At 40.0% G+C, this 26,209-nt stretch overlaps 2 protein-coding genes across 9 annotated transcripts in view; one reads left to right on the forward strand and one right to left on the reverse strand.

Annotated features, from left to right (window-relative positions):
- The first annotated feature begins 18 nt into the window (after nt 1–18).
- Nucleotides 19–7,323, forward strand: LOC141905625 (CWF19-like protein 2). Its single transcript, XM_074794576.1, has 18 exons — nt 19–196; nt 1,213–1,311; nt 1,399–1,479; nt 1,556–1,657; nt 2,270–2,380; nt 2,535–2,747; nt 3,117–3,711; nt 3,849–3,967; nt 4,054–4,281; nt 4,528–4,602; nt 4,685–4,750; nt 4,830–4,944; nt 5,323–5,411; nt 5,554–5,670; nt 6,370–6,525; nt 6,772–6,852; nt 6,936–7,037; nt 7,114–7,323. Exons 1-18 carry the CDS (start codon nt 107–109, stop codon nt 7,261–7,263), a joined length of 2,589 nt encoding a protein of 862 aa, XP_074650677.1. The 5' UTR covers nt 19–106; the 3' UTR covers nt 7,264–7,323.
- An 822-nt stretch (nt 7,324–8,145) lies between these two features.
- Nucleotides 8,146–26,209, reverse strand: part of LOC141906058 (transducin-like enhancer protein 4) — a 36,322-nt gene continuing 18,258 nt past the window's right edge. For 3 of the 8 annotated variants that reach the window (XM_074795214.1, XM_074795215.1, XM_074795213.1), the window contains exons 10-22: nt 20,242–20,340; nt 19,478–19,531; nt 17,378–17,557; nt 16,753–16,873; nt 13,500–13,678; nt 13,360–13,421; nt 12,901–13,150; nt 12,486–12,587; nt 11,222–11,367; nt 10,422–10,533; nt 9,929–10,011; nt 9,627–9,807; nt 8,146–9,515 (exon numbers count right to left, since the gene is read on the reverse strand). In XM_074795214.1, coding sequence (XP_074651315.1) covers nt 9,408–9,515; nt 9,627–9,807; nt 9,929–10,011; nt 10,422–10,533; nt 11,222–11,367; nt 12,486–12,587; nt 12,901–13,150; nt 13,360–13,421; nt 13,500–13,678; nt 16,753–16,873; nt 17,378–17,557; nt 19,478–19,531; nt 20,242–20,340 — 1,677 coding nt within the window. In that variant the 3' untranslated portion in view covers nt 8,146–9,407. The remainder of the gene's footprint in view (nt 9,516–9,626; nt 9,808–9,928; nt 10,012–10,421; nt 10,534–11,221; nt 11,368–12,485; nt 12,588–12,900; nt 13,151–13,359; nt 13,422–13,499; nt 13,679–16,752; nt 16,874–17,377; nt 17,558–19,477; nt 19,532–20,241; nt 20,341–26,209) is intronic. The other 5 variants (XM_074795220.1, XM_074795219.1, XM_074795218.1 and 2 more) reach the window with 5 other exon arrangements.

Raw genomic sequence — 26,209 nt, forward strand, 5'->3', positions numbered from 1 at the left:
TGTTGCGCGTCTGACTGTCGTAAAATCCACTGCCGTATTTGAGTCGATATTTCCGGCTTTCAAAAATCCAGTTTTGTTCAGATTTTGCTGCACAAATTTCTGAGTGATGGCTGAAGCGATCGCGTTCGAGAGTAAATCTGAAAAGTTAAAACAGCGCCAGTTCATCAGAGAACAACGAGAAAAATGTCTGACAAAGGTTTGATCACGATTGATAGAACACTATATCCGTGTTGACGCGATGTAGAGAGAATCCCACAAATATAACGAAAAAGTCCGAAAATGAAACTTCGAGATAGTAGTTTATTTCATCGCTGTGGCTACTAGTACGGACCCGTACGGATTACTCTGGAGGCTATTCGTTTGGGACTAGGATCTGTACGCTAATAACTGTCGCTGATTGGCCGATTAACGCCGCGCATGCGTACAGAGGTGCACGACTTAGAAAATTCAAGGAAAGTGTGGAGAATAGAGTTAGAGAAAAATAGCGGATAGAGCGAGACTCGAACACGAGCCAGTAAATTACTAGCGCAGCATCATGCCACTAGACCACCGAGCTCGCTGACAGTCGGTCGAATGTTTTAACTACATATAGCCTAGCCTCACCTTACCCTAACCCTATCCCTTCCCGTACACATAATTCCAGAGTTATCCGACGGGTGCGTACGAATACGGAATTATTCGTACAGGTCCGTACGAGTAGCCACTTCGTTATTTCAACGTTTCGACTATATCATAATAGTCATCTTCAGGAATAATGTTCATTATTCCTGAAGATGACTATTAGGATATAGTCGAAACGTTGAAATAAACTACTATCTCGAAGTTTCATTTTCGGACTTTTTCGTTATAATTGTGGGATTCACTCTAAAAAGGTTTGATCCTTGTAACCTTAGAATTCTGGAATAAATGTCGAGTCAAACACAAATTGAAATTGTTGCCTTTCCCTTTCTTTAGTTTTTGCCTTGTTTGGACTTCGATCCGATATAGATTTTAGGTACCGGATAAATCTCATTTTAAATGTCAAAAACCAATAGAACTAGAACTATGATGGACTAACGGCAACGACATAGGCCTAGCAGTTACCCTTATCCTTGACTTGAGGCTGAGTAACTCGTGCTACGCCTACATAACGTATAGGCCTTTAGAGTGGGAATGTGAGCAAAACTGTTTAAACTGGCATTCACTGATTCAGCCATTCCGTCCGATTTTTAGGCAAAGAAAGATTATGATCGTAAACAAAGGGATGAAGAGCAAAGGAAATTACGTGGTGAAGACAACTGGATGCTTCCATCTGTCAGTCAACGAATTTCAGTAAGATGGGATCGATTATCTTCAAACAGCTACGAAGACAGCTTAGTCAACTTGTCGTCATGATCTCTTAATTGAATCTTATTACAGGAGGAATCAATGTCGTGCAAGAAGCACAAAAAGCACAAGAAAGAAAAGAAGCACAAGAAAAAGAAGAAAAAGAAAGATTCTGTAAGTTCAGAAATCATTCATGATGAATGACGAAAGATTCTTGCCTAGTTTGATAATTATGATTTATTATCAATAGGATTCAGAATCAGATGATGAACCTCAGTGGGTCGAGAAAGATCAGACAATTCAGCAGAAACATGAAGAATCTGTGCCACCAATTAAAGGTCCTCAGTTACAGGTGGGTGAAACAGAGGCTTGTCAGTGGGCTGTGAAATAAGCTTACCTGGAGCAATTGTTAGTTGAAATTCGACCCAAGTGTTGAGATATCGCAAATGAAGTAATTTCAACTTTTAAGAGTCGAACCTAACCCAATAGCACTCTCAGGAATTTCACTATAAAGTGTCTATTACTCCCACATCTAAAATTCCACATTTAAAACAATACTAAGTATGTCATTGATTAGAAGTTGTTTGTGAACACACTTGGCTTTTATATGATATAAGATTTGATGAATTGGGCCCCAAAATCAAGACCTTTTGCCCCCCCCCCCTCAAATTCATTCCATACTTACTCGGATATAAACGAGCATTCGGATCTGTCGTGTTCTTACTATAAATGCTCGAGAATACCAAATAGGAAAATGTTGATTTTTTGGAATTGGGTGTATAGTTTATCTAAGCAAATGGGTTTGAATACCACCGAGTAGCAGGTGAAAAAAGAGTCAGGGCAGATGTGGGCAGCTTGAGGGTAAATAGGTTAACTGGCAAGGACCAAGTCTTGTGGTTAAGTAATAGCAGCAAGAAAAATGGAATTTGCTACAGAATATAGAATATTTAATGATTGTTTGTAGAGAGATGATTGGATGGCTGCACCTATGGATTTAATTCCCACCGTATCTAGAGATGAACTTCGCAGACGCATCAAAGAGGATAAAAAAGAAAAAGAGCCTGTTTTCGATGAGGTAAAGATGTAAAGATGATATTGGACTGGTTTGAGAAAGAGTTACAAAAGGGAACCTCCAGTCGATGATTCCATAGATCCACCAGGTTTACTAATGGTTACTCAGTGTTCGGAAAATATACAACGTTAAATATGCTTTTTTTTCTGGCTGATAGATCGGGCAGCACGAACGAGAGTTAAACCCGTATTGGAAAGGTGGTGGTACCGGATTACCCGAGGAAGAGAAAAAAGCGGAAAAAGATAAACCGATGAGTAATCAGTTCGGAGACGGGGGAGCAACGTGGCTGAAGAAAGCGTATCAGAGATGCGTTGAACAGGCGAAAGAAGAGGGACGAACTTTAGAAAGCATCGCGGCAGAAAGATATGGGGTTAGTATAATGATATGATTAACAAGAAAGTTTGAAAAAAGACTATAAATTCACTCAGGGTCTGTAGCAGCCGGACTATGGGAAGGTCAGCACTTTGAATCAAAAGACAAGTTGCCAGAATTTTTCAATGATTAAGCCATAAAATTAGGAAAAAAGCATTTGAAATCAATTTTGAAATTTACCACAAAATTTGTCAATTTAGAAATGTGCTGTGATGATATAAAATCCAAAAGTAAGAACTTTTCAGAATTGATAAGTAAGCACTAATTTCAGGGCCTCCTTTCCTGACTGAAGCGCTTTAATGAATTTTGTCAGACTTGCTACGAAACCTGTAAGATTTGATCAATCTCTCATTATCAACTCTTTCAGTCTTTGGAAAAACTGGAAGCTCTGATTGCGCAAAGCGAAGAGACGCAATCTTCAAACCGTCGACGCGTAGACAGACGGAAATCGAGGTCAAGGTCGCAAGAAAGACGACCGCGCAGCCGATCGAGGGATCGACATCGCGAGGGAGGTTCGCGAGAAAAATCTCATAAACATTCTCGAAACAATTCCGGCAGCAGCGACGACAGTAGTCTGGATCGTCGGAATAAACGTTCGCGGCGGAGTCCGGAAAAAAGTCCCGATAATTCACAAAGGGGACAACGTTCGCGCAGTCCGTATTCGAAACGGGTGACGTCGAGTTCGCGATTTATGAAACCGGATGTCTCCGACGATCGAACATCGTCGAGTCGTGGTAAATCTAGATTCATGAGACCGGGTGAAATGTCCGATAGAACTCGATCGCGGAGCGACAACGTGAATCATCAGTCGTCGTGGAGGAAGGCTGGGTACGAGAAACCCGCGTCGCCTTCTACTAGTTCTAGTCATTCATCCGTAAAACAAGATTCCAAACGAGAAAAGCAAGCTGAATCTGCAAACAAAATTCAGAAATCGACGAATAGCAGCTCAGATTCTTCAGAAGGTTTGTCGGTTTCCATCAATCACGGTCTAGTTTCATGTATAAGAAACACTATGAATGTTGTAATGAGTAACTACTGAGTAGCTACTGTGGCAATCGAGGAAGCATTCTAAATGATATCTTTTCACTCCAAATTTCAGATTCGAGCGATTCTGAAGTTGAAGAAAAGAGGAGTTCTCCCCCGCCGAAAATACTCGGCGAACAAGAAATGAACGCAATAGGTGCTAAAATAATCAAACTCGAGCTCATGGGGCAACAGGTAGGCCTGTAGATAAGCCTTGTGAGTTGTTATTGTAGAATTAATGAGTAATTTGATAAGTGAAAGAAAATCATTTTGTAATTCAGGACATGGCCGATAAACTGAAAAGTCAACTGGACCTAGCTCGTCAGTTAAAGACAAATGTGGCATCATCATCTTCACAGCAGACATCTAGAGTGAGATCTGAGAAAGAAGAGGCTTCAGATGATAATGTTGCTGTTTTAATGCGTTCAGATCGTTCGGGGAATGTTCGCCCTCTTCCATCAAGAGACACGCCTCAAGAACCGAAGGGTGGTCGCCGGAAAAAACAAAAAGTAAGAAAATGGAGGCGAACAAGTACCCAGTTGCTGGTTCAGACCCCGACCAATCGCTTGCCGGTTCAGGCTGGTTGGAAGATTGTTGAAATGAACGGCAAACGAAATTTCCAATTATGTATGTTGCAATTTTATAAGAAGCTGGATCACAGTTAAAAAATTTAACAAAGAACTTGAGGGCATCAGAAAATTGTTTAAAACTGAGGTTCTGATATACTATTAGATAATACTGCTCTCATTTTGAAGGTCGCTACACACGATGTCGAAGGTGACAGGGAAAGATATTTTGCCGATGATGATAATTACGACCTCAAACAGTTAGTAAGTATTCATCTCATCTGATTACCGATGTTTCCTAAAGTCTTGAGTAAGTAATAAGAATGAAATCATTCCTTTATTTCAGGTTGAAAGGGAGAGACTCGGTACTGCTGAAGATTCGAATCTTATGTTCGCAAGACTGGCTGGAAAGGTAACTAAACTTTGACATAATCTCGACTGGAAATCATGAATTTCATCAGTTGATTTATGAAGAATATTTGTGTTTATAGTCGATCGAACGGACCGATGACGATCATCAGATCGACGATGTGTTCATGCAGAGAGCGAATAAGAAAGAATCAAAATCGAAGGAATATGATCGACAACGAACTGCTGCCATCGGAGGTACGCCTTCATATTTACTTCAGCGTTCATATTCATTGATCGCTCCTTGAATCTGAGAAATGACGTCTCAGATTCTGAAATGGTACACCGGTAATACAGTAAACCTTATCTAACTTTATGACTAACCTTAAGTTAAGGATAGGATATTATGCTAGGAAGGTATGATACAATACAGTAAACCTGACCTGATTTGAACAAACTGGGACTGGCAAAATTGGAACGAGGTTATCTAAGTCTGAGTTAAGGATAAGAAATTATAAAAGGATTTAATTTTTGTCAAGAGTTAATCTGGTCCAAGAAAGGCAAGGTTTACTGTAGTATGTTTCTGTACAGATTTTGTTCTTTGTCTAATACAATCAATTTGTCTCACATTTCAAGAACACAAACTGATGAGCGATGCATTATCGAAGTGTCAACTTTGCCTGGAAAAATATCCGAAGCATTTGATTATTGCTATCGGAATAAAGGTAAGGACGAGTAGGCATCATAGGTTAGGACGTGCTGACATCTAGCTTTCGTTCTGCGAATTAATGTCATAGTAGTTGATTAATGTACTGATCTAAGTGAATTAAACACTGTTCTACCATCTTCTCTTGTTTTATCTTCCAGACGTTTTTATGTCTTCCGAACTATCGTCAACTAAATGAAGGACATTGTCTCATCGTACCTATACAACATATCGCAGCATCTACGGTTGTTGATGAGGATGTGTGGACGGAAATGAAGGTGAATAATATACACACACGTACAGCAGGATGAATGAAAGTTCCTCCAACTTTTTAGAGGGGGCTTTAGGGATTTAATTATCATAGGGTTTCATTATTCAATATCATACCTGCGTGACTATCTTAAATAACAATACATAAACTACAATTCGTGACCTACAAAGCCACCCCGAGCTCATGATATACTCTGATGGGGTAAGTGCATCCAATTATTATGCAGTGTGTACATTATTGAACCGTTGAAAAGATATCGCGATACTCGAAATAAATTATAATGTATTGAAAGTGGCACTTACTCGTCGGGTATTGAAGCAATGCCAGATGGTTGGTGTCATTTACAACTCTTTTTTTTTTCATTATGAAATGTAAGGTTGAAAATACATATGCACGTACAAGCAAAAACTATAAATTGTGCAGCGTGTTTTTTTTTTCTTCCAAAGTTTCAATCGATAATAACGATCAAATATAGAAAAACAAGACAATTATCTTGGAAATTCAAATATGAATACAGCCAAAGTTACAGCGAAAGTCGTCATAGTCGACACAATCATTATGTTACTTAATGGACTTAATCATTATGGACTTAATTAGATTGCTTACGGAACTAAATTGGGACTATGAATAAATTAGAGATGACTTAGGTAGTTGGCTGTAGTTTCGATTCTGAATTGTATATACCAGTATCTCTATAATCCTACAGGTATTCCGCAAAGGTTTAACGAAAATGTTCGCGGATCGCGAAGAAGACATCGTATTCATGGAGACAAGCATGCATCTGAAGTACCAGCCGCACATGTGCGTCGAGTGCATACCTTTATCTAAGGAACTAGGAGATATGGCACCGATTTATTTCAAGGTTTGTCGAGACTATTCTAGGGTAATGGGGTGGAACCTAATTCATGATGATTCGTTTTCTGGTGCATTCTGTGTACATTTTGCTAAAAACCATAAGATTATATTGACGAAATTTGTGTCGTATTGTTGAGCAATGTATCTTAACACTGATATGATATTTGACTATGTTTTTGAAAGTTTGGTCGGTTGAAAAATTGGGTGCCCCACTGTAGATCCACCGCTGGTGATTGTGAATTTTGTCTTGCAGAAAGCAATTATGGAAACTGGTAGCGAATGGGCCCAAAACAAGAAGGTCGTTGATCTCAGTCAGAAGGATATAAGACATGCGGTATGTTAGTGGTAAAAAATAATTGTATATGCGTTCAATATTGATGACAATATTAGTGAATTGCCAAGTAAATTTTCGTCTAGGTTCCAAAAGGATTTCCGTACTTCAGCGTTGATTTCGGTTTACAAGGAGGCTACGCGCACGTCATCGAAGATGAGAAAGAATTCCCGAGATATTTTGGAAAGGTAAGCGTCGGAATCAGTCACCAATCACCCTCGGGAATGTGAATTATATATTGCATCTCTGATTTCTCTTTCGCAGGAAATCATCGGAGGAATGCTCGACGTCGAACCGCGTCTTTGGAGGAAACAACAGAAAGAAAGTTTCGACCAACAAAGGAAAAATGTGCTGCAGTTCGCGGAATGGTGGAAACCGTACGATTGGACGTTAAGACTGAAAGAAGACGACTAATTGATGGTTGATTTTGATTTGTAACTTCGCTTTGTTAAATAAAAGTTTATTGAAATTACAGTAAAACTCGCTTGATTCTAATTTTCATCTTATGGGTCCGTTTATACAGTGGAACCTCGTTACAACAAACTTCACGGAACCAGAACATATGTTCGTTATAACTGATAGTTCTTTATGTCTAGTGTGAAGTTACTTAAATTTTCTTACTTGGGATGAAATTCTATATTTGTTATATTCGATGAATTGTCTCCGAGTTCGTTATAAGGTTCCACTGTACATGAATCCATGTAAAATGTGATGTTTAAACCGGACGAATTGCATTTGTACCAATTGGATCACTTTCCGCAGCTGCTGATGCCATATTTGAATTGACCCAAGTCACTGGTTCATTCGGTCATCACAGGAACAACATGTGGCGTGACATTTCCGTCGTACAATCGAATTCAGTTAAATTATCACTACTTAAGGAGTTTATCTTCAATCGCCTAAAAAATTCAATAGACGTTGAAGACTGCATGTTTTGGGGTAGACTAGCTTGAAAGCAGCTATGAATGGGTCTCTTAAGACACGAATACCTAAAGCAATATCCTCATTTAATGTGCCTCATTCAGAATTTGTTCTGGTTCAGTCAGGATTAGGGACTGTGTCTCTACCAACTTGTGGCTATTCTCCGCTACTATACTGTTCATGAATTGTATACTGTGTTTATATTTATTCAGGGCTCCATATCCCTGTATATTTGAATAAAGACAGTTCTTGGTACGAGTACATGGAACTAACAATTCATAAAGACTTGTTGATGAAACCCATCTATCATCCGACAATGCAACATACAACTCATCCTCAAAGTACAAAGTAACAAATTTTTTATATACAGATAGTTACATTTCATTTATTTTAAATTTTCTTTTACAATTTCTGTTTTTTAACAAGAAAAGAAATCAAGCGTGTATAATAGATATCGTATATATTGTTTACTTGATTCGTCGAGGTCCGTTTCGTGTCATATAATATACCGTTTACTCAATGAGATTTATCGGTACTCGAATTTACTATTTATCTTAAAAAATAAAATGTACCCATCGTAGAACAAGTACAGGAATGCCATCAAAGGAGCTCGATTTCATTTACAATTAATCATATTTGTTCCCTTGTTTTCTTATCTAAAACGGAACCGATACGAATTTTCCCGCAACACACGCACGTGAAGGGTCAGTATTTACGAACTCGAAACCGTAAAATCATCACCAAAGTTCTCCCGAGTTTGACACAGGAATATGGGGGGGATACAAAGGTTTATGTTATTATGCTACAAAATCCAGTGTCACTTTAATAATGCATTATTTGTATCTACATTAGCTACCACAATAAGACGAGTCAATGTCATCATCATTTTTATTATACATCTCGCGTTTGCTTTACTTTTATATATCATCAGTTAACTCGCACGAAGCACACCACACACATCCACCCCCCCCCCCCCCGAACACAAGATATGAAACAACGATGCAATCGTCTACGAGTGAGAGTTTATTCAACATCATTCGTGTGTGCATTCGAGTCGTTTAATTTTTTTTTATACAAACATTTTACATTCACAGCTAACAATCTAAGAATTGAGTTCGTTTTAAAAACAACCTTTTTTTATACACAATACACGCGGCATATTTACTGCCATTATCTTCCACGCATAGATCCACCGCTAATAGTGTTAATGATAATATAAATCCGGCAGTTTCAGTCGGGTTAAATCCGTCGACTGCTTCTAAAAATAGCGAAGGTCTACGCGCGAGTTCGCCGTCATTTTCAAATATATCCATCATATCTGTCAAATACATCGATGCACCCTGAACCCCGCGTAACGGCGAAGGAGGGTACGAAACAAATCAACTTCTTGTATTCGCATCGTTCATACTTTTCTTCGGCCCGGAGAAAGTTTGTGTCGACGTTTCACGTGAATTCGGAATGGACTCTAACCCATCGTCGTCTAGAGACTCGCGGCAGTAAAAAAGCGTGCAGAACGTAGTATATCGTGTATTTTTTTCGGAAGAGCCCATCATTCGTTCAGTCGTTCACGGATATATTCTTGCACCGCGCCCGAATATTGGCACCGAACGTTTTTGTTGTTTTTTTTTCGAACGCGCTCAGAAAATAACTTCGTACAAAGTGGCTTTCTTATCTCCGGAGCCCGTCACTATGTATTTATCATCGGTAGAAATGTCACAACTTAGCACAGACGAAGACTCCTTGGACTGGAAAGAAAAAATGTGGCGAAAACATTAGACGAATTGTTGGACCAATGAGATTAGGATACCAGAAGGGGTGCAAATGATATACTTTTTCAATAAGCAACAAGAACATACCTGGAATATGCTTGCCCCGTACGGTGTTCTCCAAGCGTTCAAAAGATTATCCTTGCCAGTGCTAACGAACCACTTGCCGCAGTAGGCGAATTTCAAGGACAGAACACAGCTTTCATGAAGGTGTAATTGGTATTTGTCGGGCTTTGTGTGGTGCAGAACTTCTACGTTGCTGCTCTCCATGCTTTGAAAGATATATAAATAAAACATAAACCTTCGGAATATCGTACATAAAGATGGTTATTTCTCGGCAATTACGCCACAACGAAGCCGATCGATCATTCGCGAATACTAATTATACGTACCCTACGGCAAGCCATTCACCGGTTGGACAGTAACCAAGTGAAAAGATTTGTGATGTAAAATCATGTTGCTGTAACTGTCGACCCTGTAAAAAAGACACCGTAACACATGTATACGAAACATACAGACTAGTAATTTCACAGCTATGCATATTCTGTACAAGTGGCCGAGATCAATAATGACATGTATTTCAAATAGATTTCAAGTTTCAAGTCACATATTGACATTTAATTAACCTTTACAAAGGGCCCGAGTGAATAAATGAATTACTTGTGTCTTTGAGCATAATATAACCGCAGCTTGCGGAGTACGTGGTATATATCTTGATCATATGAAGTCAAGCCTAAGTGTCTGAATAGGGTTTGAATTAAACTAAAATCGACTCGTGGACCAGTTCAACAGTCCTAATGCAAAATCTAAGCAAAGCTAGGAATGGGAGTTGACTAGTAAGAGCTACCCCGAAAATTTAAGCGAGGGGAACATATAGCACTCTACCTCTCGAAGATCCCAGGATCTGACAGTGTTGTCTAATCCGCCTGTCCATAGTTTGGTGCCGTCTGGTGAGATATCTATACAACTGGCACCATCAGTGTGACCTTGAAATTGTCTGAAACGTCGAATGGAATTTCAATGTTCAGTTAACCATGAAGTTCGTTATTACGAATGAATACTAATCATTGAAAATCTATAATAGCAAAAACAGTACTATATATTTGTACTTCGATATATTAATCGTTGCAAACGTTTTCAGGAGTTACATTTCCTCTCTTCAGGCATAGTGCAAGCGATTGAATAATGATACAAAATATGACTAAAGCTAATTACTTGCACTACGCCCAAAGAAGGGAAATATAACTCCCGAAAATGTTTGCGACAATGAAAAATGTCTATCTTTAGGAAATGAGATTTGTACTGTTTTTGCTATCAGGAATTTTTCTGTATTTGAACTCTGAATACTAATAGTCGAGTGATATCAATTATTAGGAATTAAGCGTTGCCCGAGGAAGTCGTCTAGCCTAGTTCCAGAGACAAGTGCCCTGAACTACAAAGCATTCAAGCATCCTCTCTTAAGCTAGTATGTTTCAACAGCTGAATCGTTGAAACTAATTGCCCACATATGAACATACATTCGAAGTGCTTTCACTCATCGAGGGATTATTTTACACATAAACTTATTTACATAGGGAATAACCAAACAAAAAGAAAATCTTTTTTCAGCTACACCAGGAGATCCATAAAGATATAATTGTAAAATCTGATGCCCCTGGTTAATGAAGGGTTTAATCGATGCTTACCTAACTAATGTCTGATTATGTAAGTCCCATACTGCGATATTACCGTCGCTGCAACAGCTGAAACAGACCTTCGAATCCGGACTGATAGCTAATGCATAACAAGCCGGTGCACTAGACGTTAGTTCCGCTTTTATTCTCGGTGTCGGCTGGAAGGAGAAAACACATGAAATCAAACGATTAAAACTTTTCATAGGAAATTATGGCATTACGAGCAAATTCAACTCTTAAAGTAGCAACCAGGCTGGGGCTGGTTCTTTGATAACTTCAACCTAGAAATTGACTTGACTGTGAATTAGAGCATTAGTAGAATTTAGATGTGTGGGCTAGTATATGAGTACATAAAGAATACCCCCAATCATGTGACACCCAGAGCAACACCTCTATGACTTATTCAGGTACTGACCAAGTCTAGGACCTGCACAGGGTAGACTAACTACCCCACCAACATGCACCCTGGGTATACCATTTTATCATGTTGGATCATGTTCCACAGTTTTGAGTTATCCTTAGCTCTGGAGTTGAAATTGGTTCATTTCCACTTATCTACAAACTGGGTCCCGGTATGAAATTCAACTCGTGAAAATTAACTCATTTACCATACTGAAACAGCTGCCAACTCTTAACTCTCAACTGTGGAACTCGGTCCAGAAATCCTGATCAAATATATCTGAAATCCTGATCAAATATATCTGTAACGTGCAAGTGAATTGATAATCAATTTCACTCGACTGCACTTTTTTGGCGATTTATTCACCGCTATAATTGGTATATTTATGAAAAACCGGTGTTCAACGATTAAACATAATCTATTTACGCAAATCGTTTATGCATCACATCACGCCTAAACCGCCATGAATAATGAAATTCATTTTCGGTCGGCGACACATATGGCAAAACCGTATAATTAGACGAACATTCGTCATGTCGTAAAAAATAGCTGTTTGAGCAACGTCAACCAAATGATAATTCACGGTGGATCATTAATACAATTTACTCTATTTACCTCTCTCTCCCGCGGTAAAATTTATTCCGTATTTATTCAACTGCTATGGCACGAAATAACTACAAATTGTTACGCGAATAAAAACGCAATATATTGCCACGGCAGCAGCGATATTAGGCCCGGTCTAAAGGTGAAAAATTCACCTGTCTGCGTACGCGCGCGTAGAATCTCGGCACCGAAAAACCCCTGTTTCGTGTGCACGCAAGCAATTTATCTGAAATCCACGATTAAAAAAGAAAGAAAAATAATGTTCAGACTTACAGCTGCTAAATCCCATATTGAGAGTGTACTAGCTTCACCGCCGACAATCAATGTTCGACCATCTTGTAACAGTTTTATAGAGCGAATGTAATTATCTCGTTGCTGCAATGAATGAAAAAAAAAAAAAAACGCCGCTATAAATAAATGCGTAGTGAGTTAGTATTGATAAAACAAGTTCTCACACCACTCGAGTCCCCGACTACTTAAAAATCCATTTTTATCGAGCGCGTATCATATTTCGAATTACGGCGGTGTTAATAAGAGCACTAGTTCTAGAAAAGAAGTTGAATTCAAAACTACGATTTTCCACTAAACATTCTCAACGAGGTCGACCACAGATGATACTCAAATCCTTTCGTCGAACTGTTGTTGTTTCGATGAAATCTGGGCATCGGTTTGATTTGTCACGGCTTACCAAGCAATCTAACTGCGAAACTGGACTTTTGCTGCCTGGCTGACTGATGTCCCACACTTTGACGCAGCCCTTGCCGCCCGTGTACACGTGTCGACAAGGATTACTGATCGTTACGGCGCAGACGACTTCACCGTGGTTCAGCGTGTTGATCTGTCTTGCGTGTCGCGGAATCCCAGGTCCAATCAGGGCGTCGGGTGGGAATGGTACGGGCTGCATTTGTCCGTCAGCACTGACATGAAATGAATACGCCCTGAAAAACGAAGTTTAGTCAATTAATTATATTCAATTGATCAGACTTTTCAACAACTAACTATTTGCCATTAAAATAAGTAAATATCGTACATTCTAATCATTGGAATATACAAAATTGTGACAAAAATTCACCCACAGCCCAACAGGCTGTACTCAAGGAGGGGAAAAACATACATTTACATGCAATGACGAATAAATAATACTTACGGTTTTCCACCTGAAATGCCAGCTAAAGGAGGTGCCCTCATGTGGGGGTCAAACCCTGGAACCTGAACACAAAACAAAATCATTAACAAATCTGTTCATGTATGGTCATAGTAAACTTTCGCATTGCCCGCAACACTTACCATGGGCGGTCCTCCGCGAGGGTAACTGAGAGCTGATGGAGAAATGCTATTGTGCAGCATACTGTTGCTGTAGGCGCCACCTGGACTCAAATCTGAAGCAGCGAGATGTGCACCATGCGGCATAAACGAATATGGACCTGCCATGGAGGAATTAAAAGGTGTTCGTAAAGCAGGGGCCACTATAACGAACGGAAAGAAAAAAACAAAAAGAGAAAAAACACGTATAGTGAGACGACGACAACGACGAACACTGAACAGAATAGAAAATAGTGCACGAGAAAGAAACAAATGAACACTGTACACATCGTTTCGATGGTAACCGAATCTGTGTCAATCAACAATAATCTATAATGGTTTCCAATGATTTTACGGTCTATCTATACATATCAAATTGAACATTCGATATTTACGAAATAAATCCGCTTTGAAAACAGCTTACGGCTTTCGATTGCAGGTGTGTCTTAGAAACAATGGTCTATGAATACTTTTTAATCATGTGAGTTTAATTTATTCAATCAAATAATGCTTAGCTCCATAGAGGAGAATGGTGGTATTGAGTTACACCAGCTACTGCAAGGTACAGTATGATTTGATTTCAAATGAATCTCATCAGAAGAGTTTCCTGGTTGACTTAAATCTTATATTTTATGAATCTAATACCAATGTTTCAATTTACGTACATTGTGCTTCGAGTAAGACAAAAAATTCTGTTAATTCAACCACCGATCACACGACTATATCTGTACTTCGATTTCCGATTTCAAATTCAAACCCCCAGTTTCGATCCCGGCAGGTATAGTGGGTTTGTAAGGTACACCAAATAGAAAAAAAATCAAGCAAAATCTACCAATCACATAAATAAGAGGGTCAATCCCTATTTTAAGATAATAGAAAAAAAGAAATACCGAGTGAGCTGTTGAATTTGCTAGTATTCTCATGTGAACAAGAATCTAGTGATAATAATCAGAATAATAATGATGATAAACACGAATTGATGAAAATAGCCGGGTGTTCGAACTCCAGAAATCTCCGAATACATGTTTGTCTGCTTCTGCCGTTGTGAAGCAGAACTGAATTACAAGGCAAACATAGTGAACGCTTAGTCAACATTTTTACTCGGAATATGTCGTTCGCGAGCCCCCGAGTCTTAAAAACCAGCTACATGTACATTTCTATAATTCAACACAGCAATATCCACTCTGAACATGCATGTTAACATCACCCAGATATTATTTCATGCAAAATGATAAATTCGAAGCTTTTTTCGTCATACAGCTATTCATACATTCCAACTGATTTACTGATATATGCGTAGGCGTGCGTTTCTTAATATAGGCCCCGATTCAAATGTTTCAGAATTTTTCAGGCGTTACTCGTGATGTTACTTGTGATTTCTAAACAACTAAACGATTTCGCTTGATAGCAGAAAGAAAGAAGAGCAGTGACAGATAGCGTATTAGTGATAGAAAAGGTGCAATGAAACTAGGCTGAACTGAAGATTACAAACACTACTGGAAGAATCTTCGGTTCTATTCTCTCAGATTCAGCCGTGCTATCAAACCAAATTTACAATGTAGATTACGATGTAGCCGCAGTTGGATGTAAGTAATCTTTTGGGCCCTGTTACTCAAATGATGTTTACCCTGGTGTTCAAATACGGTGGTACCAATAATAATTCGTTACAAACGGTATTTAAACACCTGGTTTATTCTAAACAACGTTTCAGGAACTACCCTGGATCTATCCAGCAATACATCGACGTCCATGTGTAGATAGATACAGGTACATATTCTCGATTCGTAGAATATTTGACAGAATTACAAATAGGAAAATAGTCGAAAACAAACGGCTTGTGAGGTGAAAAATATTCAGAGTAAAAACAAAACAAAAAGACTAAAATTTACAGGGTATAAAGAACAGATAGGTAGATAGGTGATAGAAGGTAAAAATCAAACAATGAAAACACATTCAAATGAAACCCAGAATTGTAAGTTTAACAAGACAGAAAAAGGCAGTATTCAATATTGAATCGTACGAACTGGGCTTCGAAGTGAAATATGTATCACAATGCAGATTTAAACATCATTCTAGTATGAATAAAGTTGGCGTAGTTGCTTCAGAACACCATTTAATTTGAGCGAGGGGTTTCGTCCATGGAGGCAGAATCAATTTTACAAGTTATACAATACATTGTTGTTTGAACCGGCGTACAAGTCGACTGACTTGTATACAGGTTCAGCTCTTTTACTGTTAAGCAAATTATACTTTCTATACATATGGAATAAGCATGCAATTGGAAAAGGCACTAATCACCAACTTGCTCAATTTGGTTTCCAAACATCGCTCAGTTCAGTTCGTAATATATAATAGAACCAACCAAGTTGAAAAAGTGCCTTTTCAAAGATTTTTTACTATCGCCAAAAAATTTCAACAACAAGAGCTTCGGCATTTAAAAGAGGAAAAAAACTATGAAACCCAAACACATGAAATTTACATTATCATTGACATCAGGAAGGTTGACTTATCAGTTAACAACATACTTTCAAATGTTTTTGCCGTTTCATGTTTTTTTTTCCTCATATATCCAATCATCTCGAATAAACAGAACTAATGACAATAATTTGAGCTTGAAATAACAGTTATTTCCGTAATTCAATTTTCGATTAAACACATGTACCGGCGAAAGAAAAGAAATCGAGTAATAACGCAATAAATATCTCTACCACGAGAATAAAAGAACGTATCCATGCAAAGCGAGGTTATTACGCAAGGGAAAATGTTAGTGGGTACCAGTGGACTACAAGTCAGTGGGAAGCGTTCAACATGCAACAGAAAATTTGGTCTCACGACAACAATAACCTGCGCACATGTTCGAAGAATCAAACGGGATCAAGTCATGAAGAATGATAGCTTTTTAAGTTCCAAATTTTCCATCTGAGGCTCGAAGAGCATTCGATAGAATTTGCGTATATGTCATACATATGTACCACGAGAAATTGAAGGAGAATTCCGAGGCGGAAAACAATGTTCATACGTTACACACTTTATAAAAACGAAGATAATGTTACGTTTTCAGAGACGTGTAAGTAAAAAACTAAATAAAAGAGACAGAGAGAGAGAGAGAGAGAGAGAGAGAGACTGAGAATGAAGAAAAAAAAATGTTGCCAAAAACACAAGCGAGAAGATGCAGCATTAACAGCAAGGCGCGAGCAGGCGGGTCACAAAACGTAGTCTAATCAATGTGACTGCATACCTAATGGTGTCGCTTTCACCACTTGCTCTAGTCCACTGCCCACTGATGACGGACCGGGGAGGGAGTTACCTGAACTTGTAGGAGTACCAGATTTCGATATCGGCGTCGATGGCTTGTCATGCTGCAAGAAATAGCGATAAAGTTATTGTTGAATACATGTTTGTCACCGAAAGATTTGAGGCAAACAAGCGGTTTATAAGTCAGGGTAGCCACTTTCCGCCCACTTAGAAATCGCCTGAGTTTTCCCTGATTTCTCCATGTGATTAGACAAAATTCCCAGAGTAAATTCTGATGAATTTCTAGGTTCTTAATGTTACAATTAATTCATTTCTCGTTGAATCATGTACTGCTAAAGAAACATCGTGGTCAATAACATCATCTGAATTTCCCGAATTTTCCAAGGTTTTTTTTTTTATTTTGCCAAATTCCCCGAGTTTTCCCAGTTTATTCTAGATTTTTCGATTCTCTACATTTTCCAGGTCAGTGACCACCCTGCTAATGGAGGACTTATGTTGTTTTGCAAGCGAAACCTGGTTTGGTTGAATAATGCACAGGATTAGGGTTATACTCGCAAGAGGGAAGGAGTACCGGAGTAATATATCTGATTTGATGATGCGTAATATACCTGGTTATTCTGGCGATCATTACGCGGTTCATCACCGAGCTCTTTATGTTTAGAAGAGGGAGTACTGGCGTGTGATGACGTTTCGCTGCGTGGACTCGACGGCCCTTCCTTTTTAACGTGTTGCTTGTCGGGTCCGTTTTCGCGTGGAGATCGTTCACCGTTTAACGGCGATGGAGGATCCTGAAAATAAAAATTGGCGAAAAACGTTCACGACCAGTGTTTAAAATACGTAACTGTTTCAGCCGATACAACCGCTTGTAAATGTTGAAAAATGGATAAGGAGATGCGTTTTTGAAGGTAAAAAGCCTTAATACTATGATTCTTAAGAGAATATTTCAGGTCGCTGAACTCTTACATTTTCAATCGAATCCACACCGGCTCGTATTTGAAGTTTGGGGGTGAATAGCAGCTTAGATCATCCGATATACCAGGTTACTATATAGTACCTGGGATACTCGATGATGTAAGTCACTATTCACCCCAAACTTCAAATACAAGCCCCTGCGGTCGAACCCTGTAAACCCCTCTAGCTAAGCCCATGTTGTCCAGTCCTGATACCCATCACTATTCTCAATTAATAAACGTGTCGGTTTTCGATGGACAAGTTTAATTTGGCGATGGGTTTATTTCGTTCAATCGACCTCGCTAACATTACCTCGTTCACATCCGTTACAATAACATTCAATCAGAGATCTATCATTTTATGAGTCATGTGATTAACAACATGGCCGACCGATCACTACGCAGCTCAGAGCGTCGCGATACTGGCGGCATACACAAAATCGAGCGTCGATCTCTAACGTCGGAAGAGATTACCATACCCATACTAGGCCTAAACCCTATATATCCAAGTATATCGATACAGCGCCAATAGGGGTTCGATGAGTTAATACTACGTGTAGCAAAGTATTATTTATCACATGTATCGTAATTATTATGATTGATAATAATCATAATCATGGAGTCAATAGTAAACCAGCTGCCAGGGGTAGATCCATCACGCTCGATAGCGAAAAACAATACGCTATATTATCAATCTACATCTGCTATTAGTGCTATTTCGAAAAAAAAAAAAATTTCAATTGCCAGTATGTTTTATTTCAAATTCGCAAATAGCTAAACAGCTGGTCGTGCCTCGTAATCAAGTTCAGCATAATAACAGCAGTTCCAACCACTCTCTCTCTCGGCCCTCTTTCCCTCTCTCGGCCCTCTTTCCCTCACTCGACTCGAATGGTGTGGAAAGTTTTCATTGATCACCAGATTAAGCGTTATCAGTAGTACTTCCCTGGCTATGTTTACAGAGATCTAGCCTGTTTACTGCCATTGTTTACGGGGAAGTTCAACTCTGGTATCATAATTTTCACAAATTCAGATAGGCGCCCGAGCAAATACACCTGCCCGCATTCACAGGCGATGAACAAACAGCGCTTTTTGTATTAAGCAAAGATTTATTAAGGCACGAGAGAATGGATGTTTGTACACCATATATGTGTACATTTCGTGGACTTCATTAATTACAATAATTCGATGGAGGGAAAATAAGAATCTGACTCAGCGAAATCATAGTCAAGACTGTAAACAGTTGATACTATTTCCAGTCTTGACGAGTATCGGGGAAACCCACGATATCAATTTAAACAACTCTTATTGTTACTTTCGTTAATAAAACTCATTTTCAAATGAATGTCGCAGATGGGTGGAAGGAGAAACGTAAGAAAAAGAAAACGATAACAGTCGTATAAATCGATATTGCGGGTTTCTCTCAATGATGAGAATCAGGACATCGACCACAACACGTGATTGAACAAAGGAAGGTGTGAGACTCGTAGTAGGCGAGGATGCCGTCTGCCATAGACTGAAAATATTCAACTTATACAAAATCAACCGATGAAGATGAATTGTCTTTCGATCTTCCTATGGTTTCCTAGTAACCAAGCAACTCGAATTTTCCGCCCATTCTCTCAACACCCGTAATCGGCAAGAACGAACGAACGCTCCGAGCAGCACCGGCAATGAAACAACTATATACAACCTGCTGTATAAATAACGGCGACGATTGTCTCGTGCTGCCATCTGGTGTCGGCGAGCGGAAATACGTACCTCGTTGGCAACATCGACGACTAGGTTCTCGTCGCTTTTTTCACCGTCGCTGTCCTGCAAGAACAATCGCACACACATATAAACAATCGATTAGTCCCCGAAGGCTCAAGGATAGTTCCTCAGAAGCCAATTAACGAGCGGCGCGAAACTGAAATGATTTTCGCAAAAACGCGATCGCGTTATTTCCGCTGATACGAAATACACGTTGTCAGCAATGATACATAAACCAAATAATAGAGAACAGCTTCGAGAATTTCATTACATTTCTGGATATATGGATATATATATGGATATATATATATATATATATATATATATATATATATATATATATATATATATATATATATATATATATATATATATATATATATATATATCGAGGTGAAGAAGACCTTGAGCGTCAGTAATCATCATTACGGGCCTAAGTAAATCATGCAGTTCATCTGGAGCCTGCATCAGTTTTATGCCATAAGACAGTATGTACTACTTCATCTTTTCGAAGTCTACTTAACGATCAGTGTAGAGGAGCGGATATAGACCGTCGCTGGGGACGCTCGAGTGACGTTCAGATAATTCCCAACCTTAAATTACATGGCCTCAGCCCTCTCAGGATGGCCTGAAATGCCCTCGAAATTCCAAATGTTCACAGGGGGAGGACAGAACTACCGGTTTTTTCGCCTCTTCGACACCTAGGGGAACAGTGAGGATCGACCTCGTATCCGTGTCCCTAAAAATCAAGTCGCTTAAAAAGTTATAAATACCTGTTTATCTTCGATTCGTCGTTTTTTGCCGTTGTCGTTCATTTCAGGCGACCGGCTACGATTGCGATACTTGTCTTCGTGCGGCGACGCCGACGACCTCTGTAACGATAAAACACACACGTGAAACAAATAAATACACGACGAACTGTCGAACGCAAAATAAAACTATTCTCTTTACTATTGGATATTACAACGATGAAAATCTTATCGAAATTTCCGCGGCGAAGAAAACAATATGTTTTTTCTCGTCGGGCTCGAAAGAAACGAATTCTGTTTGTCGTGTCAATATTTGCGAAGCACTGCAATTTCTCCACCAGAAGGGTCGCGTTTACAATTAAAAACATGAGAAAAACGGAGGTCCTGGTTAAAATTCCATAGATGTATACAAGACACTTGAACAGTGTTGACACGCCATATCTAAGTGGTTCTAAGGTGATTAAGTTGAATAGCATTTCCCGAGCTCCGTTTCCCGAGCTCCGTTCGCAGTCGGCTAGCTAGCGTATCATCTAGGCAAAATTCAAGCGGAGATGAACACGTTTTATCCCAAAAGCGAGGACTCGAGCTATTGGAGCCAGATACACAGTAACACGAGGTAAAAAACTTCGTCCTAAGTTCGAATAACCGAATACAATGAATATCTTATAACTGGGCCTTACGACATCAGAGACAAAATCATAGACTCGCAAATGAAGCAAAGCAAAGCATATTGAAGAGCAACTAAGAGATGATCTCATTTCATGTGATATCACGTTTTTTGAATTAATAAATCTACACGCATTTTTAACTGAAGCTTTTCGAAGAAATTGCAAAATAGAAACCGTCCTCAATAGAGGACAGTTTTTCGCGTACCTAATCACCTTACAAGGATTAAACTGCAATACGTAACGCATCATTAACAGAACAAGATTTATTAGGCAAGACTAGAACTAATGTATTCTATTGGAGAAGTATACTAAGTAACTGTGGCATGATAAATTGTAGCGTTTCATGAAAATGCTTATCTGGCGTGTCTCCCTCGTTCGAATTGAAAAGCGTATATGACTTCGGTAAATATTAACTCAGTCCGACTGAAGCAGATGTTTCAAGGGCATGTGACGAACATTATCGAATTGTGTCCGTATTGCGTTTAGAAAGAGCGTAGTCTCCTTGCGTCATCATCGCATTGTAACAGTTTTCTCTCAGACGCATTGATGATACCGACGCACTACATTTCCTTCATATCGGATGAATTAGAACCATGCCGCCGAATACAGTAAATGTAAATCGTTTTACTTTCCTTCCAGGCTAAACCTCACTTCACATAGCTTTGTAATACTTGTAAAGATACTTTTCGGAGGTTTTCCTCAAGTACTAGACTGTAGGTCAGCTAGTCAATATTGACTTTGGTTCTTTGTTTGCCGTTAGTCTGTATAGACAGCCTACCGAGTCACTCTACTACTTGTCGTTGGAGTGTTAGGCAAATTTGGTTAACTGCACCACCCAATACATCGCGCCAGCTGACAGCCTGACAGGGAAGGGTCTCCACAAAGAAAGCAGAACAAACAGGCAGTTTTTCGAACAAATATTCCCAACGCGCACGAAATCTAAAAATCCGTTCATTAGCGACAGACCTTAGAGTCCGAGAATCAGCATACGTAATCTACACCGAACCGAATCAGCCTCGGCTGAACGACGCCGATATCCATTCATCCATTCATCATTTAATACGAATTCATCGTCGTATAATTTCGCATCCGTCTATTTAAAAGATACCCAACTCCACCCATAAAATATCATCGCAGCGAGTATATTTTTGCGTTATTATTGTCACCACGATCATCGTCGTCGTCGTCGTCGTCGTCGTCATCATCAGCGCAGTCAAATAGCCGAACTCTGATGTGACAAGCGAGAGAGAGGGAGAAATACGATGCTGAATATATATTCACTCGCAGGCATTCATAACGAGCAAACAAAGCTGTAATTGACAAACACACTATTCGATGCCGTGTTGATTTTAAACTTGTACAAACATCGGCACCAAGAGGGAGCCACCAGCCACTTGCGTCACACACACACACATGATTCAACAGTCAATATTAGCTAAGCAACTTGTGTGTGTGTGTGTTCGTTCTACACGATTTCAATTTAGAACGCCTAATACTAAATACGCAGACGAACATTGCCTTATTTACATATAGGGGGCAGTATTTGTATTAAACCAATGTTTGCGCATTGAGTAAATTGCAATCTGCGGCAAAGAGCTGAACATGTTTTGAACCTTTTACATACAGTAATTTATACCGTAGCCTGATTACTAGGGCCCTGATGCAAATGTTTACCAGAACAAAATAAGCCGTCTCTCCACGCTCTCTCTCTCTCTCTTACTCAGTCTTTCTAAACGAGGTGTTCAAATATTCGACTGAGAAAACCCCAGCCCTGTACACGCGATACTCATGTACAAACAGCGCAAGGGTTTTTGTTGATCTCGTTTACTTTTCATTTTGTTCGAGGCTTCCTCGTACGAGTAAACAACACGAGCATCCTCCCCTCGTGCACCCAAACACCCGCAACCGCCGAGTCAAGATATAAATATCGAACCCCCTAACAGCGGCGGAATCTTAAAGGGGGGCAAGAAGAGATCCATCGAGCGAAGAAAAGATTTTCATCGCGGCCGGTCCGCACTTTACCCAACAGTCAAGTGCGAGGCGACGTCTAAACATCAGTAACCTGAACATGTTGGCGGGCGCAGCGCGATCATACTAATGCTTCAATAAGAACACTTCTCGGCGCTCTTAACACCTTTGAGAACGGTGGCCCCTACTCGACGAGACGCGCAAAACGCTCTTACGCGGCAACGAAATGAGGCCAAGCCGCGCGCTGATTGGACCAATGTTTGTACAGACTATCAATCTACAATCAATACGAGATGGACCCCGGCGAGCGCTTCGCTGAATCGCAAATTTCTATCGACAAAAATGTCATTTATGCATGGATTTACTTCGATTTATGCCGATCAGGAAATATCCGGCGCGCTTAGCAGCGAACACGACGCAGTCCGCCGGGGCCGCGCGTAGAAACGTCATTATGAAAGCTCTTATTACCGCGCGTGGAGAGATGACAAACAGTCGACTTTTTTCGCGCTATTCGCAAAAAAATAAGCCGCCGCTGAAACAGTGACATTGAGCGATGCTGATCCTTCGTACCGTACGTAATCTACTGTCATTGAACTGAAAGACAAACACACTTTCAGTTGACACAGTCATCTGAATTTGAATACATATATCAATATACATGATTGAAATGTTCTCGACAAGCCCGGTTGTTTTTCCGATAAAAGCTCACTTAGAACGAATGCAAAGTCTATGACACAATGTAGATATAACGATTTCCAATTTCATTGTAGTTACACAATTGTGATAACTAATGAACCGTGAGTTATCCTACCCAGGAAGAGATTTCATCGTGCTTCTCTAGAAAGAACAACACGCCCCCAAATTAGAACTATTCAACGAGCTACAATACAACTCCATAATTCGATAGTCTACCCTAGAGGGCCTGTACCCTCGAGGAATCTTAGCTCACTGAGTGGGGCCAGACATGGGCGAAACTTCGACGAACAAACTAATGTATCGCGAATACAAACATCGCCTGGTCTTGAGCGCGAGCGTTGACCCAAAGCTACTCCGTTCAATCACGAGTTCGGGCTAGGCAAACAGTCCATCTGCTGATGTCACATATAACTGAGCAGAGGTGTTTGCCCAGCGTCAACAGCGCGCGAGCCTTTGTGTAGATGGACCGAGTAAACCAACACAGGCTAATGCATCAGCACAGGAAAATGGAGAGACAAAATGAGTCAACAGAAAGCGTGTTTACACGGCAAACATACTAAGAGTATAGTGGTTGTGAGACCCAGTGGAACACACCAATATCCACAGTTCCTCATCATCATGTACAGTGTTCATCATCATCGTCGTCGTCATCTTCGGCCGCTGCAGCGAAAAACAATAAACTTCTATACCATATTTCATCGCTTAATAAACAATATCCGAGAACAACTTTTCAATCGAATGAAAACGTCATAAAACGCTCTGCGAGACAAGACCTGACGACACGATGCTAGTTCTCTTCTATCTATACATGTAACTTAATACGATAATATATCAAAAAGCGAAGTTCTTTGATCTATGATGTAATTCAAATCAAATCAATTTCAATATCGGATACACGCGCCGGTAGAAATAGCCGTTCAACGCCTGCAGGGTTGGCAACATAATCTTATATACATTTTTTCGGCATATAGTGTAAACGAAATCCTATATTTGATAATTACGTCGACACATCTCGCTTTCATCGATGTGGCTTCATTCGCCGAATTCAACGCACATTATATATCTTATGTCATTCGTTATTTCGAGAACAAGGAGTGCTAGGCGACTTCATACGGTTTCGAGATACTCGTACAGCCAGTGAACACACCCTGATGATCTCTCAGACCCAAGGGAAGACGCATGTCTAAACAACAAAGCCCGCAATATGAGCACTGAAATTACTTGCAGCGGGTAAGAAACCTGTATTTCGTTTAACTATTATATGTATAGACCAGTCTTAAGATTATGAAGCATTTTCAAACTGAAGTCACGACCGAGAAACTGTTCAGATGCACATTCACAATTGCTGAAAGGCTTGGGGTAACCCATTTCTTAATCGGCATTCAGAAAAAGCTCACAAGACTCTATGTTATTTTGATAATTTCTACTGGAATCAATTTAACACATTTTCTGACTACTTCAATGGAATAGAATAGAACAGGCGCCATACTGAAGCGGATTTACATCCTTCAACTGGGTCAAAGTGACTCTAAATACAGGAAAAAACAGCATCGAGGACAAGGGCACTTGACCAAGAAGGGATCTGCCCCCAGTATACGCCCTTGCCGCACCCCGATGGTTAGACGCCATGGAGTAGTAGCCCGGGTTGTCGACCGGAATACGGCGTCTACGTACCATCGTCGACGATGGACGCAGCGCTCGTGTTTAAGATGCCAGACACGACACTTCACGAAATATCCCGAGTAACAAGCACTTTACGTCGCATCTGACCAATTACAGCGTCGCGCGTTTATTTCATCTCTGATTGTGACAAGACTTCTCTTTGTAATCCGACATCAAGGAACGAGCGAAAATTGTCACAAATCGGTTGCCATAGCGACGGATGGTCCTTCAGGGAAGCCGTAGCGCTGGTGCGCGAGCGCGCGTCTGGTGCGCGAGGGTAATTCGCAGCTTCGCGGCGCTGCGCTCTGGACGCTCTATTGGAGAGATTTCCAGCGAAACAACTCGCGCGATCCCTCCCACAGGGAACTGATAAGCATTTTCCAAAGTAATAAAAGGCAATTGGTGAGACAAAAGCAACTCATACGCGAAGATATCTCGAGTGCGCAGAAAGCAGAATGCCTAGAAGGCCGAGCTATGATCACCAGTCACGATGAAGGCAACAGAACTAATGGTTATGGACAAGTAATCAGTTTGTGCCGAAGCAAATATCTCGTACACCACGGGTGCAATCCCGCGGGATAATTAATCCCAACATCTAACAGCAATCACTAATGAAGTTTTATAACGTTAGACGTATCAAATATAGATGAACGAATGTATGCAAAACGCTCCGTCGAAAATATCGTTTTAGAAAATCATCCAGTACTAGTATAACTAGAACGATGTAGGCCGGAAAGTTTCCTTTTAGGCGAATAATTTATAGATTGCACATTTCAACTGTCATCTTTGAGAACCTTTCTCATTATATTAGTGCGGTGTTCTCTGTTTGTCATCACAACACGGACCCAGCGTTTGGCAATAGTTTCAAAAAGATGCTCGAAGAAAATCCGACGGGGACCGCCGTGCGACCCGAGTCACATTTCAGACGCAGGCGAAGTTTATAAGCCGCGCTGGAAGGTTGACAATGACAGTGAAGAGAACACGACTAGTGATCAACC

The sequence above is a fragment of the Tubulanus polymorphus genome, chromosome 5 (assembly GCF_964204645.1).
Source record: "Tubulanus polymorphus chromosome 5, tnTubPoly1.2, whole genome shotgun sequence".
Lineage (NCBI taxonomy): Eukaryota > Metazoa > Nemertea > Palaeonemertea > Tubulaniformes > Tubulanidae > Tubulanus > Tubulanus polymorphus.

Excerpts from the sequence above, each read along its gene's own strand:
- LOC141905625 (XM_074794576.1), top strand. The coding sequence starts at position 107 with ATGGCTGAAGCGATCGCGTTCGAGAGTAAATCTGAAAAGTTAAAACAG. Across the intron at positions 1,312-1,398 it reads CTGTCAGTCAACGAATTTCA|GAGGAATCAATGTCGTGCAA; the intron begins GTAAGATGGGAT and ends ATCTTATTACAG. Across the intron at positions 1,480-1,555 it reads AGAAGAAAAAGAAAGATTCT|GATTCAGAATCAGATGATGA; the intron begins GTAAGTTCAGAA and ends TATTATCAATAG.